At 44.6% G+C, this 25,420-nt stretch overlaps 3 protein-coding genes across 3 annotated transcripts; all 3 read right to left on the reverse strand.

Annotated features, from left to right (window-relative positions):
- Positions 1 to 13,127: 13,127 nt before the first annotated feature.
- On the reverse strand, positions 13,128 to 15,183 carry LOC127332608 (uncharacterized). The gene is made up of 7 exons (XM_071825337.1): positions 14,811 to 15,183; positions 14,634 to 14,718; positions 14,484 to 14,525; positions 14,198 to 14,366; positions 13,633 to 13,685; positions 13,245 to 13,457; positions 13,128 to 13,142 (listed from the first exon to the last, which is right to left on the reverse strand). Exons 1-7 carry the CDS (start codon positions 15,029 to 15,031, stop codon positions 13,128 to 13,130), a joined length of 798 nt encoding a protein of 265 aa, XP_071681438.1. The 5' UTR covers positions 15,032 to 15,183.
- Positions 15,184 to 15,567: 384 nt separating this feature from the next.
- LOC127332606 (uncharacterized) lies at positions 15,568 to 18,083 on the reverse strand. Its single transcript, XM_051358926.2, has 4 exons — positions 17,783 to 18,083; positions 17,542 to 17,616; positions 16,100 to 17,384; positions 15,568 to 16,013 (listed from the first exon to the last, which is right to left on the reverse strand). Exons 1-4 carry the CDS (start codon positions 18,081 to 18,083, stop codon positions 15,752 to 15,754), a joined length of 1,923 nt encoding a protein of 640 aa, XP_051214886.2. The 3' UTR covers positions 15,568 to 15,751.
- Positions 18,084 to 22,880: 4,797 nt separating this feature from the next.
- Positions 22,881 to 25,215, reverse strand: LOC127332609 (uncharacterized). Its single transcript, XM_051358930.2, has 8 exons — positions 25,001 to 25,215; positions 24,820 to 24,904; positions 24,675 to 24,716; positions 24,394 to 24,562; positions 23,998 to 24,050; positions 23,611 to 23,823; positions 23,336 to 23,382; positions 22,881 to 23,208 (listed from the first exon to the last, which is right to left on the reverse strand). The coding sequence occupies exons 1-8, from the start codon at positions 25,213 to 25,215 to the stop codon at positions 23,154 to 23,156; spliced, it is 879 nt and encodes a 292-aa protein (XP_051214890.2). The 3' UTR covers positions 22,881 to 23,153.
- Between the last annotated feature and the right edge of the window lie 205 nt (positions 25,216 to 25,420).

Here is a 25,420-nt window from a genome sequence, read left to right on the forward strand (position 1 = left end):
TAGCTTGCGTGGTTGATAGTTGAGTTACTCGTCATCCAAAGTTAGTGATGGAAAGATTAGTGTTGGAAATGGACGAGGTAGCACCACTCAAAATAAGAACATAGAGATGTATAGTAACAACTCGGATTCGGTAGAATTAAAGCTTCGCTATTGCTACTTGCGTACGATTCCGCTTCTATTTGAACATGTTGCTATAACCTTGTGTTTGTAAATAATACTGCAATTCAGATAAACAACTTTTACCTTGAGTTATGAGACAGGATCTTGATTGAAATCCTTTTTAACAACATATAAAACTTCTTTTTTTTTACAATACAGATATAGGGGAGGAGGCATTTGCCCCCCGGTTCTATTTAAACAATCATATATGGTTATGAGTTCACCCTACCAAACTTTCGGACCGTCTGCCGCTACTAACTCGTGTGCATTGGGCTCATCCAGCGAGGGTAGACATGAGGTCCCATTGAAACTACGATAAGCATCATAGTATGGTCGCAAAGCAGGACGATGGATTGAGCTTGCCCAAGGGCAGGGAAACATCAGAAGCTTCACATGAACTAACGGAGGAAATTGTACACGAAATAGGCAAAAGGGAAAAACCATCTCTTTCTTTTCTCTAACTCTCCCTCTCTGGATTCTCCATCCTTGGCTTTAAGAGCGACTACAAATTTCTGCAACTCGCAGGCAAGAAACCCAAAGCCCAAATCTTAGTTAGCAGAACACCATGGCGACTGCCGTACCGCCCTCAGTACCAACCGCAACCGCCGCCGCCGGGCTTCGTGGCGACGCCTAACGCTGCGTCCGGATTCTTCTATCAACAGCAGCGCCCGCCTTTTGCTCCAGCTGCTCAGCTCACCTCGCAAACGGTCCAGGCTCAGCAGCAGCTTGGAGTGGTAGGGGCTTTGCAGCAGATGCCTGCAGCCACAGGCGCCGTGCAAATGCAGCACTCTGCCTTTGCCCCAGGCACAGCTCCGAAACCGAAGAAGAACAAGAAGAAGCGTGCCGTGCCGCCGCCAATGCCGGGGTCTGGTTTCCCCGCTGGGGTCGGACAGCACCAACAAGTGGGTGTCGCTCCGGGGTCGCAGTATGTGCAGGGTCAGTCATCGGTTGGGCAAGTACATGTTCCGTTTGAGCAGGGGCAGCAGCAGTCTTTTCAGTATGGGACTGCTCCGCATGGTCAGTACCAATCGCACCCCCAAGCCTTGGGGTCGTCTCCGTTGTTTCAGCAGCAGACACAGTTCGCTCCACCGCCACTGGTCGCAGCCCCCGTACTGCCTCAGGGTACAACTCTTGGGACGCCAGCGGGGCAGAGTTCTGTAGCGGCTCCACTGGGGGACCAGCCGGCTCCGGCTGCCAAAGCGAAGAAAGCCTGGTGTTGAAAGTGTGCGGATCACTCGCATATGACTAGGGATTGTAGAGTTCAGCACTATTGCTATATTTGTGATAAGATTGCTCACCCCACTGTCCGGTGTCCGGTGCTTAAGGCGCCAAGGCCTTCTGCTTATGTCGCTGGTTCTGGGTTGTCGGAGACTTTTTTTACAGCTATACCTGATTCTGTGGTCCGTGATGAGTTAGCGCCGACGAGCGCCCCTGTGGCTCAGGTGCTTGTTACCGGGGAGGTGGTGACGGCTGATATTGTGGCTAGACAGGTGGCCAGACGATGCTCTGATTCTCCTGGGTGGAAGTGGGAGGCCATAGCTTATGGTGAGAAGGAGTTCTTGATCAGTGTGCCGTCCTTTGATGACTTGAACAGGATGGACGGTATTCAGGTGGGAGTGCCAGACTCTACTTCGACTCTCGCTATCACAGCTTGGCAGTCCTCTGAGGTCCCTCATAAGGTTGAATTAGAGCAAGTTTGGCTCCATGTTGATGGTGTTCCCCACACTCTCAGACACTTCTTGGGGTTATGGGCTGTTGGCTCGCTATTGGGCAAGACCCTGGATGTTGACCTCTTGAGCCTTCGGCGTCGAGGTGTGGTTCGAGTGCTTGTGGCAATGCTTAATTCTTCTGTGCTTGACAAGACAGTTGCGGAGCCTGGGTCTTTTGCTATTTCGGATGTGGTTGTGAAGCTGAAGTCCTTTGAGTTTCGTTTTCGTAGAGAGCCGGCTGACTATGTCCCCGACAATGATTTTACCCCTTTTCTTTGGGAGAAGAGGAACGATGGCGATGACGATGGAGGTGCTGCAGGTACTGAGGAGGATGATGCTATGGACACCTCGGACGACTGTGTTGGGCCTTCGGATTCTGGTACAGTTCAGCTGCCCAGTAGTTCTGGTGGACCGTCATCGGGTGGGACTCGAGTGTCTAGTACGGTCTTCGCGGTTACTCCTTTCAACAACAATCCTCAAACCTCTGCAGCCATGGAGGTTGTTGCAAAGCTTCGAGCTGTGAGTCCGACGCTTGAGAGGCGCTCCATCGTCGCGCCTAAGGTCACTTTGGAGGAGCTGTCCGCGGTTCACTCGGCTTCGCGGCCATCTTCATTGACATCGGGGCAGGGGAGAGCCATCTTACCGGCGAGAGGAAGGGTGCACGTGCTTGCCCGTACCTCCCCTGCGACTGCGAGGCGGTCTACTTCGCCGGCTGCTGCTCACCAATCCTCTTCATCGGCGAGCCTTTCTTCGTCGGGACCGGTGAGGGAGCCGGACTCCGCCACCACCGTCCTAGTCGCGACAGCCGCAGGTGCTCGGGGTGGGTCGGCGCAGACAGAGGCTGTGCTATCCTCCCAACCCGCACCTACTACCTCGCCTGCCGATGCAAATCGGTTCACACAGGAGCGATCAAGTGGAGTAGAACGTGTGCTGCATGAAGCTGTACAGGATACCACTTCGTGTGGTTTGGGGCTGGCCGGGCCATGCATGGTCCCTGGCGTGCATGTGGTGCAGCCGCACCATGCATGTGCTGGGCATCTGGCCGGCCTTGGCCTCAGCCCCGATGCTGCTCCTCCGGCCGTTGAAGACACGAACCCGCTGGCTGCAGCGGTTACGGGTGGGGGGCCTGCTCCAACTACTCCTCCCCCCAAGGTGGCGCCTTCGTCGAGTCGATCGTCACCGTTCACTCCCTCGCGTAGGAGCACGCGCCACGGGGTGGGGGTGGACGGTTCCGCAGCCACGGACGAGGACTCGCTTTCCAAGGCGATGAGACGCAAGGCGGCGTCCAATCTCGACTCCTCAGGTAATATTTCCAGTAGTAAATCGTTTCTTGCTTTTTCTACGCCTCAAATTTCGGCTAAGCTGAATAATGTTGGCGTTTCTTTGGGTAATTCTTTTGATTCAATTCATGTATCGACTAATGCTCTCAAACACATGGAGTATGATAGACTAAAATGTACCCCTGTGTCCAAGAGCAAGTCGGATACCTCCCTTACAAGCGATGATGATGACGAAGCGTACGCCATTTCGGATGGCCAGCTTCTCACACATATTGTTGGGGAGGTATCAGAGGTTGGACTAGATGATGCGATGTTGGGTTCATGTTATGAACTTAAAGCAACTGAACGCAAATCTAGGGCCTCATCTTTTAAAAGAAGTGCTTGGCCTAATAAAAAGGCGAGAGTGACTAAATCTAGCAATGTTTCCAAATGAATGGCATGTTTAAGAATAGCAGAGGTCTTAGTGACTTGGCTAAACACTTACACATCTCTGATACCATTCGGGATCATTCTTTAGACTTTATTGCTATTTCTGAGACGGGTAAGCGTCATTACTCAACAAGCTTCCTAAACCGCCTTTCTGGCGGAGAAGATTTTGCTTGGGTATCGCGCCCGCCTAGAGGCCGTTCTGGTGGTCTTCTTGTAGGTGTACGGACTTCCACTATGGAAATTTTGGATAACTCTGGAGGTGACTTTCATATAAAGCTTCACATCCGGAATAAATCTGATAACTTCATTTGGAGTCTCGTTTCGGTTTATGGGGCAGCTCAAGATGCCTTCAAACCTGCATTCCTTCGTGAATTGGTTAATCTAGCAAAAGATAACCCACACCCTATTATTATAGGGGGGGATTTTAACTTGCTCAGATTTCCACATGAGAAGAGTAAGGGCAGATTTGATAATCACTGGTCATTTCTATTCAATGCTGTCATCGACAGTTTGGACCTGAAAGAAATTTCCATGATTGGTAGGCAATTCACTTGGGCAAATAGCCTCCCCGATCCAACGTATGAGAAACTTGATAGAGTACTAATGGACTCGGATTGGGAACAAAAATACCCACTTGTCTCAGTTCGTACTCTACCTCGGATCGAGTCGTTGTCGGATCATGCCCCAATATTGTTAACCACTGGGATACCTCCTCCCCAACGAAAACGCCAATTCAAATTTGAACTTGGGTGGCTACAAAGGGAGGGGTTCTCAGATATGGTTAAAAATATTTGGGACCAACATTTTGTCGTGGGCACTCCGATTCAAAGGTGGAATAGCAAGCTTCGGGCTGTGCGAAAATACCTTGGAGGTTGGGCACGGCATACGACGGGTCTACTAAAAAATGAGAAACTCAGCCTATCAACATCAATTGACGATTTAGAGGCAATCGCGGAAACTAGACAGCTAACGACACAGGAGGTTGATTTGAAGAATCAACTTAATGCGAAGTTGGCTAGCTTATTACGCGAGGAGGAACTCAAATGGTACCAACGATCTAAAGCTCAATTCCTGTTGGATGGAGATTCGAATACGCGATACTTTCACAGTGTTGCTAATGGCAGACATAGAAAGAAACGCATTCAGTCTCTACTCCACGACGATGCTACGATCGAGGGTCATGAGCAGTTAAAATCATACATCACTTCTTATTACAAAGGTTTGTTTGGTGCACCCGAGGAATCAGGAATTACTCTGGATGAATCCAGGATCGATGACATTCCTCAAGTGTCCCCTCAGGAGAATGCTGTTCTTACTGCTCCATATACGATGGAGGAGGTAAGGAAAGCTGTCTTTCAGATGGAACATAACAAAGCACCAGGCCCTGATGGTTTCCCCGCCGAATTCTTTCAAACATTCTGGGATACAATTAAAAATGACCTCATGGTTTTGTTTGAAGAACTCCACGCAGGGCAATTAGAATTATTTCGTATTAATTTTGGGGAGATCATTTTGCTTCCGAAGGTTAACGATGCTGAACGTATACAGCAATTTAAACCAATATGTCTCCTTAATGTCTGTTTTAAAATTTTCACTAAAGTAGCTACTATTAGACTTAATTCAGTGGCTGATCAGGTGGTGCGACCAACTCAAACTGCATTCATGCAAGGTCGATACATCCTCGATGGTGTGGTTACCTTGCATGAAACAGTACATGAGATGCATCGCAAAAAGTTGAATGGGGTCATCCTCAAGATCGACTTTGAAAAAGCCTATGATAAGGTCAAATGGTCATTCTTACAACAAACACTTCGGATGAAAGGCTTTTCTCCCGAATGGCGCGCTTTAATTAATAACTTTGTCTTTGGTGGAAGTGTTGCTATCAAAGTTAACGATGATGTGGGCAACTACTTCCAAACAAAGAAAGGTTTGAGACAAGGCGATCCCCTATCTCCAATGTTATTTAACATTGTGGCGGATATGCTTGCTATATTAATTGAGCGTGCTAAGGAAGATGGGCAGATCGAAGGAGTGGTTCCCCATCTAGTTGATGGGGGATTGTCGATACTGCAATATGCCGATGACACGATTATTTTTATGGATCATGATCTGGAAAAGGCACGAAACCTGAAATTAATTTTATCAGCGTTTAAGCTACTTTCCGGTCTAAAGATTAATTTCCATAAGAGTGAGTTGTTTTGTTTCGGTGAAGCCCAAGACGATGCTAACCAATATGCCGAGTTATTTGGCTGTGGTTTAGGAAGTTTTCCAATAAGCTACTTGGGTATCCCGATTCATCATCGGAGACTCACCTTAGCAGAATGGAAAATAGTCGAGGAAAGATTGCAGATAAGACTTTCTAGTTGGAAAGGAAAATTACTATCTCTAGGTGGAAGATTGGTCCTCATAAATTCAGTACTCACGAATATGGTACTATATATGATTTCTTTCTTCCAGCTACCTAAAGGAATTCTTCATAGATTGGATTATTTCCGATCAAGATTCTTTTGGCAAGGAGATAGTGAGAAGAAGAAATACCGGTTAACAAAATGGAATGTAGTATGCCGTCTGAAAAATCAAGGTGGACTTGGTATCCATGACTTGGAGGTTAAAAACAAGGCCCTACTAGGCAAGTGGTTGGCCAGGTTTTTAACTGAGGATGGTGTATGGCAGACCTTGTTGAGGAGGAAGTATGTAGGCTCAAAAGCGATTTCTCAGGTTATTTGGAAACCTGGGGATTCTCACTTTTGGGCTGGCATTATGGCAACTAAGAAGCACTTCTTCCCACATGGGTCGTTTTCCATTAGAGATGGGTCGGAGATACGGTTCTGGGAGGATAAGTGGTTGGGTGCAACCACACTCCGAGAACAATATCCTGCTTTATACAGGATCATACGTCATAAGGATGTTACTCTTCAGAGTGTGATGGTAACCTCTCCACCAACTATGACATTTAGGCGGGATGTAGTCGGTCCCCGCTTAACTTCTTGGAATGAATTGCTACAAAGATTAGCTCCAATCCAACTGGTTCAGGGGAAAGATATTTTCCGCTGGGAACTTACCAAGAATGGTTTATTCTCGGTAAAATCCATGTATGAAGCGTTGACAGAACCTGTCCAACCGGTACTAAATAATAAAAGCATTTGGAAGTTGAGGATACCACTAAAAACGAAGGTGTTCGCTTGGTACTTACGCCGTGGTGTTATCCTCACTAAAGATAACCTTGCAAAGCGAAACTGGCATGGTTGTAAGAGATGTGTCTTCTGTCATGAAGACGAGACGATAAAACATCTCTTTTTCCAGTGTCAATTCGCGAGAGCTATATGGTCAATCATTCAGATAGGATCTAGCTTATACCCACCCCGAAGCATCGCTAACATTTTTGGCAATTGGCTAAATGGGGTTGTGGTTAGGTATAAGAGTCTTATCAGGGTGGGAGCGATTGCCGTTATTTGGTCGCTATGGCTATGTAGAAATGACAAGGTTTTTGACGATAAAAATTCTTCTCTTATGCAGGTAATCTACCGGTCTACGGCCTTGCTCCGTTCATGGTCGTCACTTCAGCGCTTGGAGGACCGCGACCTATTTACGGAGGTGTCTACACGGTTGGAGAATTCGGCCAAGGAGTTTATTACCCAACATGGGTGGCTGCATAGTCGGAGGATTGCAGCTTCTTCACCATGATGCGCTTTTCACTTAGTCGCTTGTTATGACATGAACTTTTCTGTTTTTATACTCTTGTGTGGACGGCTGTGTGCATCATAGTTATGCAGAGGCCGGGTGTATTACGAAACTTTGAAGTAATAAAGCGCCCTTTTTCGAAAAAAGAACACCATGGCGAGCACCAATAGAGCTTTGATCCTTATGGCTTTGGTGCTGAGCACCACTATGCCAGGCGCTGCCGGCGGAGGCTTGCCCCTGACGGAGGGACGCCTTCGCCTCTCAATGAAGTTGTTATCAAATGGCTTCTCGACCTCAAGCTTTGGCAGAAGGTACTCCTCTGCGTCGCCATCTTCTTGGCAGGATGTACTCCTCTGCGTCGAACATGTTGCTATAATTTTGTAAATAATACTGCAATTCAGATAAACAACTTTTACCTTTAGTTATGAGATAAGATCTTGATTGAAATCCTTTAACAATAGATAAAACTTATTTTTTACAATACAAATATAGGGGAGGGGGCATTTGCCCCTGGTTCTATTTAAACAATGGTATATGGCTATGAGTTCTCCCTACCAAACTTTAGGACCATCCCCCGCTAATACCTTGTGTGCATTGGGCTCATCCTGCGATGATGCCTGGTGAGGTGGGGTGCCGCCTGTGAGCGGCATAATGTCCCCGCCCTTCACTCGTCGGACCACGAGGCAGCTTCCAGTGCGTGTGTCAAATGCTAAGTCACAGCAAGCATCCGCGATGGGTGCACACATCTTTGTGATGCGGCGGTCGGGATGGCTGGGTTCATCGGCTGCATCAGCGTCGGCTAGTCCGGCTGCCTCGCATTTGTTGCTCTCTACCGAGCGGTCTGGGCACTCAGCAACGAGGCCGTTTCCGGTGTTGTCTCCGCCGTTCTATTGCATCAATACTTCTATCAGGGGTTTGTGATAGAGGCGTGATAAGCAGTTTGTGTGTTCTGTGATTTTAGTACTACTGGTAGCTTTGTTTGTGTTGAATTCCCTTCGATCGAGTTCGGGTCTTGCTATGTTACTTGCCAAACTTATTAGCCACTCCAAGGATGATTTGTTATTGTGCTTTACTGTTGTGTGTATTCTACTCTTGTAATGTTCTGTACTCTTATGTTGTCACGAGATGCCAACTACTGGGTAAGAAACATGAAATTTACTTGTTTACTGTGGCATGAAATATATTGGATGCTCATGTTATATACGCATTTTTTCCCTTAAGAAGAGGAATGTCAGGGTTTTACTCTGTTTGGTTTGGTAACATGCTAACAGCTCGTTCCCTGGATTCGTAGCTTCTACTTTTCTCCCTACTCGGTGTTCTTGATTCTTCAATGTGAAACATTACTTACTTCTCCCGCATTAATCAGCAGTACCAGCCAATCATGTTCCAAACCAAACAAATTACCATCACAAATATGTAAACTCGATCATAGTATACACGGACCAAGTCAATAATCTCATTGGGCGCATCTCAATTAAGAACACATCAACTTACTAGAATATAGTTTATGTAGTGGTGTTTGTAGTGAGCTTGTATGAGCAGGTGATAAAATAGTGGGTAGCAGTGGAAGGTTTATGTCCCTGGTGTTCTGCCCTTGCTGAGTGTCCAGGTTACTTGCGATGAACATTAGACCATAAATGACCTGAAATTAAGTGTCAGCTGGGATGGTGACGCTAGTCTTAACCCAAAACTGTGCAAAAAGATTGAATAAGCATGTCAGAAGCTGCATTACTATATGTTGCGTTGTCCACCTTATGAAGAAGTGGCCGCATTACATAAAACATACATTCTGTCTGTGAGGATCATCATAACGAAACACAAGCATGAATTTTCTACTAAAAATTGCTGAAAGAACTAGCCATGACTGAAGTACATAATACCATGTGGTACAAAAAATTGTTGATTGATGTTTCGGGTTCCTATACTGCTTAAGTGGCATACATGGATTGTGGGCTTTTACCATGATGATTTGATAGAAATGGAGAGAAACTATCACACAAAATATATAGGAGCATAAGTAAAGCTTAAACACTTCTAGATGGAATATTATGATCTATATGATTAGGAATAACCATCTCTTAAAAAATTGGAATCAACCTGGTGTCAAGGTTTCTTGCAGTCAATTTGCTAGGGCACCATCTCGTAATGAGGCACAAATATAATATGCAGAAATGCCAGTAAATCATTCATTATTCATCAGGGTATACATGGATTTTGGATGTCACAACGACAAAGTTTTGTTGATCATAATATCAACCAACAATCCGGTAATAGCCAAAACGATGGAAAAGCGTTGGACAACACACCACCAATACCCAAAAACGTGTTTAACAGTGATGGGAACTTTTGGAAGCCAAGTGGAGGTAGTGTGAATCTAGTCCAGCAGATGAAGCCTGATATAAGCACTTTGCAAATGCCAAAGAACAGTTCTGGTGGCAAAGGTGTTAGTAGTATGATGGACTCAAGCAAGCCAACAATAAATCTTAATCAGCATCAGATAGTTGTTGGTCAAACTTAGGGGTCCTCAGAATCACTACGAAGAAAAACAGAGCCAAGAACAATTGACCGCAGCCAGGAGACCAGAATGCAATACTCATGGAAAGCCATGGACAGCAAGTGACCTTGCTGCCAGCAAATGAGTCAAGGTTTTGGTTTAAGGCGTCCCAACGACACTCAACTTCATATCATTTCTGGTCTAGTCACACTAATGTTCAAGCAACCTGAACGCTCGGCAAGGAAATAACACCAGGGACAGATTGATATCTTCCACTGCTCCCCAGTATTTATCACCTGCTCATACTACAAGTTCATCATCACTAACACCATTTCAAACTTTAGAAACGGGTAGTACTTGACAGCCAGCTGGGCATTTTCCCTAGTTAAGTTCAGGTTAGCAATTAGAATAGGGCTACACCAAGTATATGTATGATAATGTTGTGACAAGTGTTCGAACAAGCGATGGCGACACTGATGACTTTCCAATTAGAATAGGGCTACACCAAGGGTCAGCTTTGAGCCCTTATCTTTTTGATTTGGTGATAGATGAGGTCACAAGGGATATACAAGGAGACATCCCATGGTGTATGCTCTTTGCGGATGATGTGGTGCTAGTCGATGATAGCCGAACAGGGGTTAATAGAAAGTTAGAGTTGTGGAGGCGAACTCTCGAATCGAAAGGTTTTAGGCTTAGTAGAACTAAAACTGAATACATGAGGTGCAGTTTCAGTTCTACTAGGCACGAGGAGGGAGAGGTTAGCCTTGATGGGCAGGTGGTACCGGAGAGAGACACTTTTCGATATTTGGGGTCCATGTTGCAGAAGGATGGCGATATCGATGAAGATGTGGGCCACCGAATCAAGGCTGGTTGGATGAAGTGGCGCCAAGCTTCTGGCGTACTCTGTGACAAGAGAGTGCCACAAAAGCTAAAAGACAGGTTTTATAGGACAGCTATCCGACCTGCGATGTTGTATGGCGCTGAGTGTTGGCCAACGAAGAGACAACATATCCAACAGTTAAGTGTAGCAGAGATGCGCATGTTGAGATGGATATGCGGCCACACAAGAAAGGATCGAGTACAGAACGACGATATACGGGAGAGAGTTGGGGTAGCACCGATTGAAGAGAAGCTGGTCCAACATCGTCTTAGATGGTTTGGACATATCCAACGGAGGCCTCCGGAAGCGCCAGTGCATAGCGGACGGATAAAGCATGATGAGAATGTTAAGAGGGGTCGTGGTAGACCAAACTTGACATGGGAGGAGTCCGTTAAGAGAGACCTGAAGGTTTGGAATATCGATAAAGATTTAGCCATGGATAGGGGTGCGTGGAAGTTAGCTATCCACGTTCTGGAACCATGACTTGGCTTCGAGATCTTATGGGTTTCAACTCTAGCCTACCCCAACTTGTTTGGGACTGAAAGGCTTGGTTGTTGTAAGTTCAGGTTAGCAATCATGTGCTTGACATCAGACTTGGTTCTGTACCCACCCCTCAACAAGGCAGCTCAACAACAGTATCCAATCTAACAAGATTAAACCCGATATTCTCCAGCCTAAGGTGTTTCCAAATAACGCTTCAGAGTCCAACTTATGGGGCTCAGAGAACAAGGTTAGATGGCATCAACGCCCACCTGATGCTACCACAATTTCTGCCAAATCACATAGTCAAGAGACAAAAGAAGTTCTAGACAGTGATGCAGTGTTAACCTCTTCTGAGATGACAAATTTTGATTCTGCTGGAGCTACTGTACCCACAAGGGGAATCAATTTCTGCAGAAGCACTCTTCAGATGAAAACTTTGCCATTCCCGCTTCATCCTTAGCGCACTTGCATCAACAAGGTATGTTGTATCCTAGGCAGGGAGAGAACCCTGCAGCTAACTTTCCGTAAGGTGTTAACTGGGAACCCACCAAAGTCTCACTTACAGTTCATTTTGTATTTTCTAGTTCAAAATTAGGGAACTATAAGTGCGACTTTATTGCGATCCCACGTGCAACTATAACTTTCAGTCTACGAATGTTTTTCACAACAATAGTGGCACTAATGTTAGTGGCATTGGGTTCATGGAAGCCCAGCACCTTCGAACCTCCAACAGCAAAAAAGTTCTCCCCAGCATCAAGTGCAAGCAATGGGTCATGTGGATATTGATCCAGGCAGTACAACTGGAAAGATGCTTGAACCAAATGAGATGGTAGTTTCTGATGCATCACAAATTGACAGGAAATCTGCTCAGAGGTTTGAATATGAAGCCAATAACTCGATCAGGTCATCCATAGATAAACAGCGGTATCCTTGTAGCCAATTTTTATCTATGTGGGATGTGCTAGTAATCTAATTAAACAAACATTTCAATATGTAGACAAATTTATACTGCATTGCATTTCCAAAAATATTTCACTAGCACTTGTTGATCTTTAATTCCTTGTGCACTCTGACTCATGACGTCAACTATGATTTTCTTCTTAGGATAGCTCTTCTTTCTGTCCCTAGTATGAATTTCAAAACTACCTTATTGTTGACCTATCTATATTTACCTGGACTCGTGAAGTGATCGTTTAGAAGAGCTTGAGGGTTCTCTTGTGCTCCCCCAATCACAAGGAAATGGAAGCATTAACGCTTGGGCGAAATAGTAGACCGGTGTACTAATAAGATTCTCTTGTATGAGTAGCTTGAAATGTTTAGCTGGAGCAAAGTTAGTGATGGAAAGATTAGTGTTGGACACGGACGAGGTGGCACCACTCAAAATAAGAACAGAGAGATGTATAGTAACAACTCGGATAGTGATTCCAATTTGGTTTCTCTCCCAGATACTTCGAGTTTGTACTTTGTAGGTTATGGTGATGTTGCTATGGTCCTAACCTTTCTTTGGCTGACCAACTTAGTAAATCTTTAATACATAGCGGGCACTTCAAGAATAACAACATTGTAATACAAGAGAAAGATCACATAGGCTGAGGTTTTAGCCTTCAGGACTTCCATTAAGGAAAAGAAACGGCTTAAAGGATGACAGGTCATTTCATATGCATCAAAATCTTCAACATACTCTGGTTTGCATCTCTTCCCCAACAAGCTCGAATATTTTTTCAATTCTGAAATAAATCAAGTCATCAATACTAACAGCAAAGTTATATGATACCGATTAATTTTTGAAATTCAGTGTGCAAATTCTGATATTCTTAGTCTATAATAGCCAAAAGCTGTCAATAAAGCAATTACTTACTCATCTTGATATTCACATTATCAAGCCAAGAGGTTAAATAAACCTGTAAAACAAGCAATTAACAAGATAGAACCCTTGTTAGATAGCAAGCTGACATAGGATAACACGTTTGACCTAATCCAAAGATGGCCTTTCATCCTTTACATCAGCCAAGTTAGTGCTTATAAGTCTATCAAATAACAGACAATTAAAGACATAAGCACCAGGATAGAGACAGTAGAGTTCTAATGTATGGAATCAATGCAACAATTTGGCCAAATTAGACCCATACCTGCAAAACCTCATGCGCTGGAGTATGGTCAGGTAGCCGTGCCTGCAAGACATCAGCCCTCCAGTTTTCAGGCAATGGGCAACTGTCTCCAGACCGAAGCTCAGTAATCAGAAATTTGTGCAATTCCCCGTCATATAGCTCATCTGACCATTCTAGTGAAGGATCTGGACCTTCCTTTAGGTTGATCGACAGAAATTCCAAGACAATCAGTCTCTACATTGAAAGTGATTTCCACTGTAAGGAATTCCGCAAAGAACGGGAGAAAGCGGGCACGTAAAAAGAAGCAATTCCTAACTGCACAAGCAGAAACCATAGCATGATCGAATGCACTAACTGTTTCTGAGATCAACAAGCATCACCATCTCATCAAATAATATGATGATAATACCTTCAACTGTAACTCCGAAGCAAACATCTGAACAAGCTCTTGAGCAAGATCCTCTGACATAAATTCATAAATAAAAATAAATTAGTACAACAAACAAAACTGTATCTTGCTGGATTAGGACCAGCCGAGCAGCATAGGTCTCATGTGCAGATCTGAATCTTGAGTAGCTATTTCAGAAAGGAAATTCGACATCAGAAACTAGATATTTACTAATTTAACTTGATCTGATGTGACAGTTCTACACTGAAACTATATGATAACTTACAGTTTATTTTCTAACTATATAACACTCACTCGACTTTCTGACTAAGTTGCAGCAATTACGCAAACTATACATAATTCGTTGAACTCCTGAATCATACATCAAGAATGCATTTCTGCCACGCCTAACACAAAGGAACGAAAGAACATTAGTCTTTCTGAATCCAAGTATTTGAGAACGCAGCTTTCTGAATCTCTTTAAAGCAATCACTATCATGTCTAATCAAAAGGAAATCGAAGTTTTTCGCGAAAGGAAACAGAAGTTATGAATCCTGTTTTGCATGAAAATAAATGAGCAGCCCACCGAATTCTGAGATGGATATCGATTTGAATACTGGAGCTCCTCCACCATCCCCTGAATCACGCAAATCATCTTGGGAGTCAGTAAACCGGACTAGTGGGCTACTGGAAGATATTTTGGAAAAACACCGCATGGCTCGTGAAGCTTTAACCAAGTCGGACATGGCAAGGACCTAGTTCCAGGCAAAAAAAAAATGGAGAACATCGAATCAAACAACCAGTCATGCCCTATGGGGTCCTGAATAAAAATAAAAGGACCTGAACAAACACGGTCTTTGTATCAGCATTACCATCTCTTTGTAGGTTGATAGAAGCATCTCGCAGCATTGCACCTGAACCAGCCAAAAGAAACGAAAATGAGGATACCAACAAGAACTTAAACCCGGGACCATGCTTGCAAAAGAGAGGATGGGCTGAGTTCCAGCCGAAAGTGTAGCTACCTCCTTGTGAGCCAACTTGGCGCTCGCCCTGTCGCGGATCCCCGGCATGTCCTTGAGCACCCCCAAATCCATCCCGGACATGTAACTGACAATCCCAAGGCGGCGTCAGAAAGTGGTGTCTGAACCTCGGAAAACCCAAGCGCGGCCGAGACGCAGAGCGAGAGAGCGGGGGACTACCTGCGGGAGAGGTGGGCGTTGACGAGCGCGGATGCGTGCGAGCGTCCGTCGGCGGCGGCGGCCAGCCACCGGGCCTTGGCGGCGAGCATGCGCGACCACTGGTTGCGCAGGTTGCGCTGCGCTGCCGGCCGCCACTGGCGCAGCGACGAGGGCGACGGGGTTGGGGAGGACGGGGACGGGTCGGCAGGGCGGCGAACTGGAGTGGCTATGCACGCCTCCATTGCTTCGTCCGCGTGCGGCGTGCCGCTGGCGCTTCTGCAGTCTAGCCTGACCGAGCCCAGCGCCGTTGCAAGCACCGCTGGCGGGGAGAGGACCAGCTGGCGAGCTAAGGTCGACCAGTTCGGCGGCGGCCGGGCGCGGAAGCGGTGGACCGGCAGCAGAGCCGGGGTACGAGGCGGGAGAATGACTTATAACCCCCCCCCCCCCCCCCGCGTTGGTGTGCAAGGGCAAAAGAAGCCCCCTTCTTCGTTGCTCTCCCTCTCAGCCCCCCAGTTCACGTTTCAGTTGCTGATGTCCCCCTTTTGCTTCTTTAACAGAAATGTCAGCATATAAACACTAAAATGGCACATGAATAGACAGAACTACCCCTGCAATATGTTGCCCAAGTAAATAACTGAAACGTGTTGCTGTTTCAATTGAAAAAAAGGCTATAATTCTGCTGCAATATGTGCACCTCCAAATTGACAGCAAATATGTAGTTTCAGAACATATAAATACTCACAAACTGACAGCAAATATATAGTTTCACAACATAATATGACTCACAAACTGACAACAATATCATAGGTTCACAAACTGATAGTTTCACAGTCTCACAAACTGATTGTTCAACAAGAATTTAAAGTAGTTCATGCATGACAACAAAATAAACATGAGAATGTCTCTCACGTACACAACCAAGTTCTGAACAAATAAAGGAGTTCTTCAAAGGCACAACAAGTTCACAGGTCACTTGATTTCCGCTTCTTTGGAGTCATCTTCTTTCCTTTTGCTGGAGGAGATTTCAGTGGTGTAGAAGCAGCAGATTGGCTCCTTGTCACAGGTCCTGGGCTGCTAGTTGTAGCAGCAGCAGCTTGGCTCCTTGTGGTCGGTCCCGGGCTGCTAGTTGTAGCAGCAGCTTGGTTCTTTGTTGGTGTAGACGGGACTAAGTTGCTCACGGAAACATCAAACCATGGCGACATGTTCTTTTTCCCCTTTCCGTTCCTACAAAAATGAGCAATTAGAATGATTTGCATGTAAAAGATCCAAGGTGTTAGAACTAAAAAGAGAGCAACAAGTGTGATTTTTACCTTTTCTTTGTTCCATTATTAGGACAGCCAGATTCTCTATGCCCAAGCTCGCCACATCTTTTGCATTTGTTGAGAGCCCCCTTCCTTGTACCACCTTCCCACCAAGCCTTTATCCTTTGTTTCCTTGTTCTTCCAGCAGCTTTCTTGCTTGTTGGAATTGGTGGACGCAAGACAAATCCAGTATCTACTTGTGGCCACTGATTCTTGTCTGTAAGGGGCTCAATTGCACCTTCATAGGCTGCCCTGAATCTGCTAACTGAGTAGTACTCATGTACGTAATCCTCCATGTTGACAAAGTTCCGAGCTTGCAGAACATTTATGAAGGCAAGTGCATGGTCACAAGGCTTGCCTGTGTGCTGCCATTGGAGACAAGTACACTCATGTGTGAGTGTTTTCACCACATGCCTTTCACCATCTTTGTTAATATTGGTCACTTCCGCACTCCAATCAGCTGATGCTTTGGCCTTGAGATGTCCTAGTCCTCTAGTCTTTGCATTTAGTTGATGTATGACAAATGGCAGAATTAGACCTACAAATCTTTCTCCAATCATTCTCCTCTTCCTAAATAGCTCCATAATCATCTCTCTAATTTTGTCCGCTAGCTGAACAATCGGTAAGTCCTTGATATCTTTCACCCAAGCATTAAAACACTCGGCCAAATTGTTATTGATGTAGTCACACTTGATTTGAGGGTTAAACATGCACCTCATCCATAACAGATTATGGTAATTGCTTAGGTAAGGCAATACCTTATCGGAAGCCGCATACACCTTGGCCATGTGATGTTGATATACCTCCAATCTATATGCCCGAGCAGCAGGCCACAACCTTCCAAAGACATCACCATGGAAATATTTCTGGAAATTGTGGTACATGTGCCTAAAGCACTCACGCTGCTCGGCTTCAGGAAAGACCCTTTTGATAGCATTTTCAAGACCCTTGCAAGCATCGGTGCAAACAGCCAATACCGGTAGGTCCCCTATTGCCTTCTTCAATTGATTCATGAACCAAGCCCAATTATCTCCATTTTCAGACTCAATAAACCCATATGCCACCAGAAACATCCAATTGTGACCATCTAAAGCAGTGACTACAGCTAACTGACCATTCCATTTGCCATTCAAGTGAGTTGAATCTATGCTAATATATGGCCTACACCCATTTAAGAACCCATCTATGCAAGGCTTCAGAGCTGCAACTGTGGTTGTATCAATCTCTACAATGCTTCCCGGAGACCTCAACTCTATCTCCGCCTTGTAGTTGTACAGACTCCTGAAACTTTCTTCTCAACTCCCATATAAGCTGGTTGCAGCCTTTTGTTTGCCTTTCCACACCGTGCGATAGCAAAGTGTGACATGATGTTCTTCTTCCAGCTCTTTAAGTAACTTCACAGCACTTAAGGTGGGATCTTTCTTCAGAATAGCCTTTGCCTTATCAGCCACCCAAGATTGGGATGTCATATTTGTCACTTTTCCACTTGTTGAGCTGCAAATATGTTGTGTTTGATGCTTCACAACCTACAGCACAAAAGGTACAGATTTATAAGTTATTACCATTACCAACAAATGGAGCAAAAAAATAATACAATACAAAACGAAAATATCATTACCATGACACACTTTGCATCTCGCTGCCAATTAGCGGTTAGGGCCCATTTGCAAGGTTCATCTTTTTGGGATTTACCTTTACAAAACGCCCGAAACCTCTCTGGCTCATTTTTTTTAGTGCCATATTCAAACTCCCCATTGATAGCAAATTGTTTTATGGCCTTTCTAAATGCAACCATATTAGGATATGGCGTCCCAACATCCATATGCGGGTGCCGTTCGTCCCACACAATAAGTGGCTCATTTGGAGCCTTATCATCGACAAACATATCAGCACCCTCACAATCATGTAGGCCATAATTAGGAATAGGAATATTTGGCTTCACATCAGCAGCTCGCACATTCTCCTCTGTTTTAAAACCAAACAGAGCAAACATGGCGTGCTCATCCACCGGCTTTTCATCCGGGATCCCCTTTTCCTCCCCAGCATTTTCGTCCCCCTCATTAGCAGGTTCAATCACAAGAGAAGACCAATCAATAATAGGAACAGGATTTTCGTCCCCATCATTGGCCGAAGTAGCTCCCGTGGTTAGGTTAGTCACACTGGATTTACTAGATTCATGCATACACGTAGACATGTCCCTTCAATAATACACATCAAAAATTCAGAAATTTGCCACAAATATTGGACACCAAAAACACATGCATACATCCAGAAAAAATCGGGGAATATGATGTTACCTTTGCAGATCCATCATACCCCTTTGTCAATCCAGAACCCCTCAAATCCCCATATCAATCTCCAGTCCACATCTAGGGTTTCAACAAACCAGATCAACCACACCAAACTAGCAAAATCCAGCCAACACAAGAGAAGGGGAGAAGCTTGCCTTGCCTTGGGGGAGGTCCTGGAGGGCGGCGGGCGTGGGGAGACGGCGGAGCAGAGGCGGGCGACGAGGCGGAGCAGAGGCGGGCGACGAGGCGGAGCAGAGGCGGGCGACGGGGACGGGCGCTCTCTGTGGCGGCTCGGTCACGAACGGGTATGGGGACTGGGGAGCGAATGAACGAGCACGGGTTGCTCCTTCCGTGTCGTGTGCAATCTGAAGAAAAAGAGGAGGGGCACTTTAGTCATTTCTATAAAAATTGGAAAGGTACAGATAATTAGAAGTCTAATAATAACTCATGACAGTAAAAAGGGGCTGAGAGGGAGAGCAACGAAGAAGGGGGCTTCTTTTGCCCTTGCACACCAACGAGGGGGGTTATAAGTCATTCTCCCGTACGAGGCGGACGAGCGGTATCGGACTTTCTGTTCGAAGGCTCTGCCCTGGATCGCTGTAGGCCTTTCTCTTGCTGGGCCTGGGCCGAAATTACTTGCTACTGAAACCTTGATGCTAGACAAATAAGTCTGGCTTTTCTTAAGTTCTAGAAATCATGATACCATCCAATTTCCCCAATTTTCATGGACAGTTACTTAGCTAGCTTACCATAATATAATCTAAGCTTAATTTCCTCATTGCAAATTTTCAGCTATGAAGGCAACATGGACCTCCAAATAGGGAATCAAGAGAAGCAACACTTAATAATCCTTATATTTGCCCTGCCTGGAGTATCGCTTTTAGTTACAGTTCCCCTCCGTTACTATGTGTTAGCATGAAAAACCATCAAGAGAAACTTATCAGAAGGTCAAAGAAGGAACCCTCCTCTTATCGTGTTATATTTCCTTACGGTGTCTTTTATTCTGTGGGCATGTGTTCTTAACCTTATTATGGCATTCCTTTGTTACATATGGCCTTAGGAAGTCCTGCCAAGTAACAGAAGTCAAGCGCATTGTCCTACGTAATTTTTGAATGCCATATCCATCGGTATAAGCTTCACTCCTTTGTTTGTATAACTCTATCGGGAAATTTAATGAAGATGTAAGCTATGGTTGCAGACATATATTAAAATATCATGTTGTAGAGGTAAGTTCGAATTGAAATTTTCTTCTGGTGAATGACCACATTTGATTTTCTAATACTTAGAGCTGCCAGCAAAGGAAGAGAGGAGAACTGAACTTTAGGAATTTGAGAATATATGAATGCTTAGCCTATATAGCTGGTATATGAAGACTGGAAGAGCTCCATTTCGAATTCTGTATGGGATCATAACTAGCATTATTTGTTAACGAATCAAATGCTCTTGTCCATCACGGTCACTCTGCAATATAACTTGAGGTTGGATAAAAAATTCATCAGTTTCATCTGTTTGGTGAATGAGTTCTCATAGCTAAGGTAAATAGCCATCAGTATCTTATAGAGCCTCTCCAGTTATTGCTTTTTGTCAAGAACAATGATACACGTAATGCTAGTGAGGACTGGCTAGATCTAGGCCGTTTCCTGGCCCGGGTGGCGGTGAGTGATGGAGAAAAGAGAGAGACAAGCTGATGATGGATTTGTGTGTCCAACATCTTCATCTATGAGTACATGGAAGACCTCTCGATAAGAGCTATTGGCAGGACATGAATGTTTGGCGCAAATGACCGTGACGATGGGATCACACCATCAATGTGCTACAGTTATATTTTTACATCCCAAGTCAGTAATGTGCATACCACAATAAAATTGGAGAAGTGTAAGGAAGGGGAATTTTAGTTTATATTTAGTTTACTTTTCTCAATTATACACCAGGATTATTTTCTTTAAGTTCCTTGTGGTCATAAATATGTTATCTATGTTTCCATTGAAGAATAATAAGGGACATAATTGTCATTGTACTATGTGTATATTCATTATTTTAAATAAAAAAGAAGTATACCATCATATCTCATCACCTTTAGAACCAGGTGAGGGTCATTTCACAGATTTGATAACCTTTTAAAAAACCAGCAAGGCCATGGTAAAGATAGATGTCACATTTTTGAAACTGCGGTAAATATCATAAATTATAACATAACAAACTTCAAAATTTGATAGATTTGTTTCTTATGAGTGTGCAACATGGAGAGGGATATTCAAAGTCTTGCCGAAAGTAAGAAATATTTTTAAAAAGAAGCTAGAGCTTTTTCATTGCTTAGGATTCGATAGAATTAAAGCTTCACTATTGCTACTTGCTACGATTCCGCTTCTATTTGAACATGTTGCTATAAACTTGTGTTTGTCAATAATATTGCAATTCAAATAAACAACTTTTACCTTGAGTTATGAGATAAAATCGTCTTGATTGAAATCCTTTAACAACATATAAAACTTATTTTTTACAATACAGATATAGGGGAGGGGCATTTGCCCCTGGTTATATTTAAACAATCATATATGGCTATGAGTTCACCCTACCAAACTTTCGGACCGTTCCAAATCCCTTTGAGAACGGCTTGGAAGACGCGGCTGGAGATGCCTTAACGCAGAAAACTGAAGCACATAATAGGAAGAGCACCTCTTCTCTCTCTCTCTCACTCGGTCACTCTCCCCCTCTCTCGGATCTCGCTCCCTAGCTTTACGAGCGAAGGCAAGAAACCCTAAACCCAAAGGCCAAACCCCACTTAGTAAGCTTCCGGCGCCTGTGCCAAATGCCAGGTCGAGGCAAGCCTCTGCGAAGCGTGCGCACACCTTTGCGACGCGGCGGTCGGACTGGCCGGCTGCATTGGCGTCAGCTAGTCTAGCTGTCGGGTGCTCTCTCCGCGACTCCGCCGGTCTGCTGCAGTTTGTGATGGAAGCAGTTTATGTGTTGTGATTTTAGTAGTACTATTGTGTTGAATTCCCTTGGATTGTCTGGATCTTGCTATTGTGTGGTGTGTATTTCTAGTTTCCATAATGTTCAATAAATTTACTTTCTAGTATAATATATTTTATGTAGTTTGTTGCGAGCTTGTATGAGCAAGTGATAAAGTGGTGGGTAGAACCGTAGAAGTGGAAGTTTATTTCCCTGGTGTTCTGCCCTTGCCGAGTGTCCACGTTGCTTGCTATGAACATTACACCATAAATGATCTGAAATTAACTGGCGTTGGGACGGTGGCGCTAGTCTTAGCCCAAAACTATGCAAGAAAGATTGAATAAGCATTTCAGAAGCTACATTGCTATCTATTGTGTTGTCCACCAAGTGAAGAAGTGGCCGCATTACATAAAACATGCATACTGTCGCCACCTGATGCTACCACAAGTTCTGCCAAGTCACATAGTCAAGAGACAAAACAAGCTCTAGACAGTGATGCAGGGTTAACCTCTTCCGAGATGACAAATTTTGATTCCATTGGGCTACTGTACCCACATAGGGAATAAATTTCTGCACAAGCACTCTTCAGATAGGAACTCATCCATAGCACAGTTGCATCAGCAAGGTATCATGAATTCTAGGCAGGGAGAGAACCCTGCAGCTAACTTTCAGTAATGTGTCAACTGGGAACCCACCAAAGTCTCACTTTCACTTCATTTTATATTTTCTAGTTCAAAATTAGGGCCAAAATTTGACTAGAAAACACAAAATAAACTATAAGTGCGGCTTTATTGGGATCCCACACTACGAATACTTCTCACAACAGTAGTAGTACTAATGGTAGTGGCATTGGGTTCATGGAAGCCCAGCACCTTCGAACCTCCAACAGCAAAATTTCTCTCCCCGCATCAAGTGCAAGCAATGGTTCATGTGGATATTGATCCAGGCAGTACAACTGGAAAGATGCTTGAACCAAATGAGATGGTAGTTTCTGGTGCATCACAAGTTGACAGGAAGTCTGCTCAGAGGTTTGAATATGAAGCCAATAACTCGATCAGGTTGTCCTAGATAAACAGCGCTATCCTTGCAACGCATTTTTATCATTGTGGGATGTGCTAATAATCTTCTAATAAAGCAAACATTTGACTATGTAGACAGACTTATACTGCATTGCATCTCTGAAAATCTTTGACTAGCACTTATTGATGTTTAATTCTTGCACACTCTGACTCATGATGTCAATTACATTTTTCTTCTTAGGATAGCTCTTCTTTCTGCCCCTGGGATGAATTTCCAAACTAGCTTATTGTTGACCTAACTATATTTACCTGGACTCGTGAAGTGGTCGTTTAGAAGAGCTTGGGGGTCCTCTTGTGCTCCTCCAGTCATAAGGAAATGCAAGCATTAACGCTTGGGCAAAATAGTGGACGGTGGACCGGTGTACTAATAAGTTGCTCTTGCATGAGTAGCTTGAAATTTGTAGCTGGAGCAAAGTTATTGATGGAAACGGACGAGGTGGCAACACTCAAAATAAGAACAAAGAGATGTATTGTATCAACTCGGATAGTGATTCCAATTTGGTTTCTCTCCCAGATATTTCGAGTTTATACTTTGTAGGTTAAGATGATGTTGCTCTGGTCCTAACCTTTCTTTGGCTGACCAACTTAGTAAATCTTTAATACATACCGGGAACTTCAAGAATAACAACAGGGTAATACAAGAGAAAGATGACATAGGCTGAGATTTTAGCATTCAGGACTTCCATTAAGGAAAAGAAACGGCTTAAAGGACGACAAGTCATTGCATATGCATCAAAATCTTCAACACAGTCTGGTTTGCATCTCTTCCCCAACAAGCTCGAATATTTTTTCAATTCTGAAATAAATCAAGCCATCAATACTAACACCAAAGTTATATGATACAGATTAATTTTCGAAATTCAGGCTGCAAATTCAGATATTCTTAGTCTATAATACCCAAAATCTGTCAATAAAGCAATTACCTACTCATCTTGATATTCACATTAGCAAGCCAAGAGGTTAAATAAACCTGTTAAACAAGCAATTAACAAGAAACAACCCTTGTTAGATAGCATGCTGACATAGGATAACACGTTTGACATAATCCAAAGATGGGCTTTCATCCTTTACATGAGCCAAGTTAGTGCTTAAAAGTCTATCAAATAACAGACAATTAAAGACATAAGCACCAGGACAGAGACAGTAGAGTTCTAATGTATGGAATCAATGCAACAATTTGGCCAAATTAGACCCATACCTGCAAAACCTTATGCGCTGGAGTATGGTCAGGTAGCCGTGCCTGCAAGACATCAGCCCTCCAGTTTTCAGGCAATGGGCAACTGTCTCCAGACCGAAGCTCAGTAATTAGAAATTTGTGCAATTTCCCGTCATATAGCTCATCTGACCATTCTAGTGAAGGATCTGGACCTTCCTTTAGGTTGATCGATAGGAATTCCAAGACAATTAGTCTCTACATTGAAAGTGATTTCCACTGTAAGGAATTCCCCAAAGAACGGAGAAAGCAGGCACGTAAAAAGAAGCAATTCCTAACTGCACAAGCGGAAAACATAGCAGGATCGAATGCACTAACTGTTTCTGAGATCAACAAGCATCACCATCTCATAAAATAATATGATGATAGTACCTTCAACTGTAACTCCGAAGCAAACATCTGAACAAGCTCTTGAGCAAGATCCTCTAACATAAATTCATAAATAAAACTAAATTAGTACAAACAAAATTGTATCTTGCTGGACTAGCAACAGCCGGGCAGCATAGGTTCATGTGCAGATCTGAATCTTGGGTAGCTATTTCAGAAAGGAAATTGGACATCAGAAACTAGATATTTACTAATTTAAATTGATCTACACTGAAACTATATGATAACTTACAGTTTATTTGCTAACTGTATAACACTCACTTGACTTTCCGACTAAGTTGCAGCGATTATGCAAACTATGCATAATTTGTTCAATTCCTAAAAGTAAACAGAAGTTATGAATCCTGTTTTGCATAAAATAAAATAAAATGAGCAACCCACCGAATTCTGAGATGGAGATCCATTTGAATACTGGAGCTCCTCCACCATCCCCTGAATCACTGAAATCATCTTGGGAGTCGGTAAACCGGACTAGTGGGCTACTGGAAGATAATTTTGAAAAACACCGCATGGCGCGAGAAGCTTTAACCAAGTCGGACATGGCAAGGACCTAGTACCAGGAAAAAAAAGGAGAACATCGAATCAAACAACCTTTCATGCCCTATGGGGTCCTGACTAAAACAAAAGAACCTGAACAAACACGGTCTTTGTATCAGCATTACCATCTCCTTGTAGGTTGACAGAAGCATCTCGCGGCATTGCACCTGAACCAGCCAAATGAAGATGAGGATACCAACAAGAAATTAAACCGGGGGCCATGCTTGCTAAAGAGAGGATTAGCTGAGTTCCAGGCGAAAGTGTAGCTACCTCCTTGTGTGCCAACTTGGCGCTCGCCCTGTCGCGGATCCCCGGCATGTCCTTGAGCACCCCCAAATCCATCCCAGACATGTAACTGACAAGCCCAAGGCGGCGTCAGAAACTAGTGACTGAACTGAACCCCGGAAACACAAGCGCCGGGGAGACACACAGCAAGAGAGCGGGGGACTACCTGCGGGAGAGGTGGGTGTTGACGACCGCGGAGGCGTGGGAGAGTCCGGCGGCGGCGGTGGCCAGCCAACGGGCCTTGGCGGCGAGCATGCGCGACCACTGGTTGCGCAGATTGCGCTGCGCCGCCGGCCGCCACTGGCGCAGCGATGAGGGCGACGGGGTTGGGGAGGACGGGTCGGCAGGGCGGCGAACTGGAGTGGCTGCGCAAGCCTCCATTGTTTCGTCTGCCTTCCGGTGTCCGGTCCGACGGAGCCCAGCGCCGTTGCAAGGTCACAGACACCGCCGGCGGGGAGAGGACCAGCGGGTGTCCACCTCACTCCTCGGCGGCGGCCTGGCGCGGAAGCGGTGGACGAGCGGTATCAGACTGTTCGATCGCTCTAGGCCTTTTTCTTGCTGGGCCAGAATGTGGTGACCCTGCATA

The sequence above is a fragment of the Lolium perenne genome, chromosome 2 (genome assembly GCF_019359855.2).
Source record: "Lolium perenne isolate Kyuss_39 chromosome 2, Kyuss_2.0, whole genome shotgun sequence".
NCBI classification, from domain to species: domain Eukaryota; kingdom Viridiplantae; phylum Streptophyta; class Magnoliopsida; order Poales; family Poaceae; genus Lolium; species Lolium perenne.

Excerpts from the sequence above, each read along its gene's own strand:
- LOC127332608 (XM_071825337.1), bottom strand. The coding sequence starts at position 15,031 with ATGGAGGCGTGCATAGCCACTCCAGTTCGCCGCCCTGCCGACCCGTCC. Across the intron at positions 14,719-14,810 it reads AACGCCCACCTCTCCCGCAG|TTACATGTCCGGGATGGATT; the intron begins GTAGTCCCCCGC and ends TGGGATTGTCAG. Across the intron at positions 13,458-13,632 it reads CTTCGGAGTTACAGTTGAAG|AGACTGATTGTCTTGGAATT; the intron begins GTATTATCATCA and ends CTTTCAATGTAG.
- LOC127332606 (XM_051358926.2), bottom strand. The coding sequence starts at position 18,083 with ATGTTTGCTCTGTTTGGTTTTAAAACAGAGGAGAATGTGCGAGCTGCT. Across the intron at positions 17,617-17,782 it reads GTTTCGGGCGTTTTGTAAAG|GTTGTGAAGCATCAAACACA; the intron begins GTAAATCCCAAA and ends TTTGTGCTGTAG. Across the intron at positions 17,385-17,541 it reads ATATGACATCCCAATCTTGG|AAGAAAGTTTCAGGAGTCTG; the intron begins GTGGCTGATAAG and ends ATGGGAGTTGAG.
- LOC127332609 (XM_051358930.2), bottom strand. The coding sequence starts at position 25,215 with ATGGAGGCTTGCGCAGCCACTCCAGTTCGCCGCCCTGCCGACCCGTCC. Across the intron at positions 24,717-24,819 it reads CCAAGTTGGCACACAAGGAG|GTGCAATGCCGCGAGATGCT; the intron begins GTAGCTACACTT and ends TGGCTGGTTCAG. Across the intron at positions 23,824-23,997 it reads CTTCGGAGTTACAGTTGAAG|AGACTAATTGTCTTGGAATT; the intron begins GTACTATCATCA and ends CTTTCAATGTAG.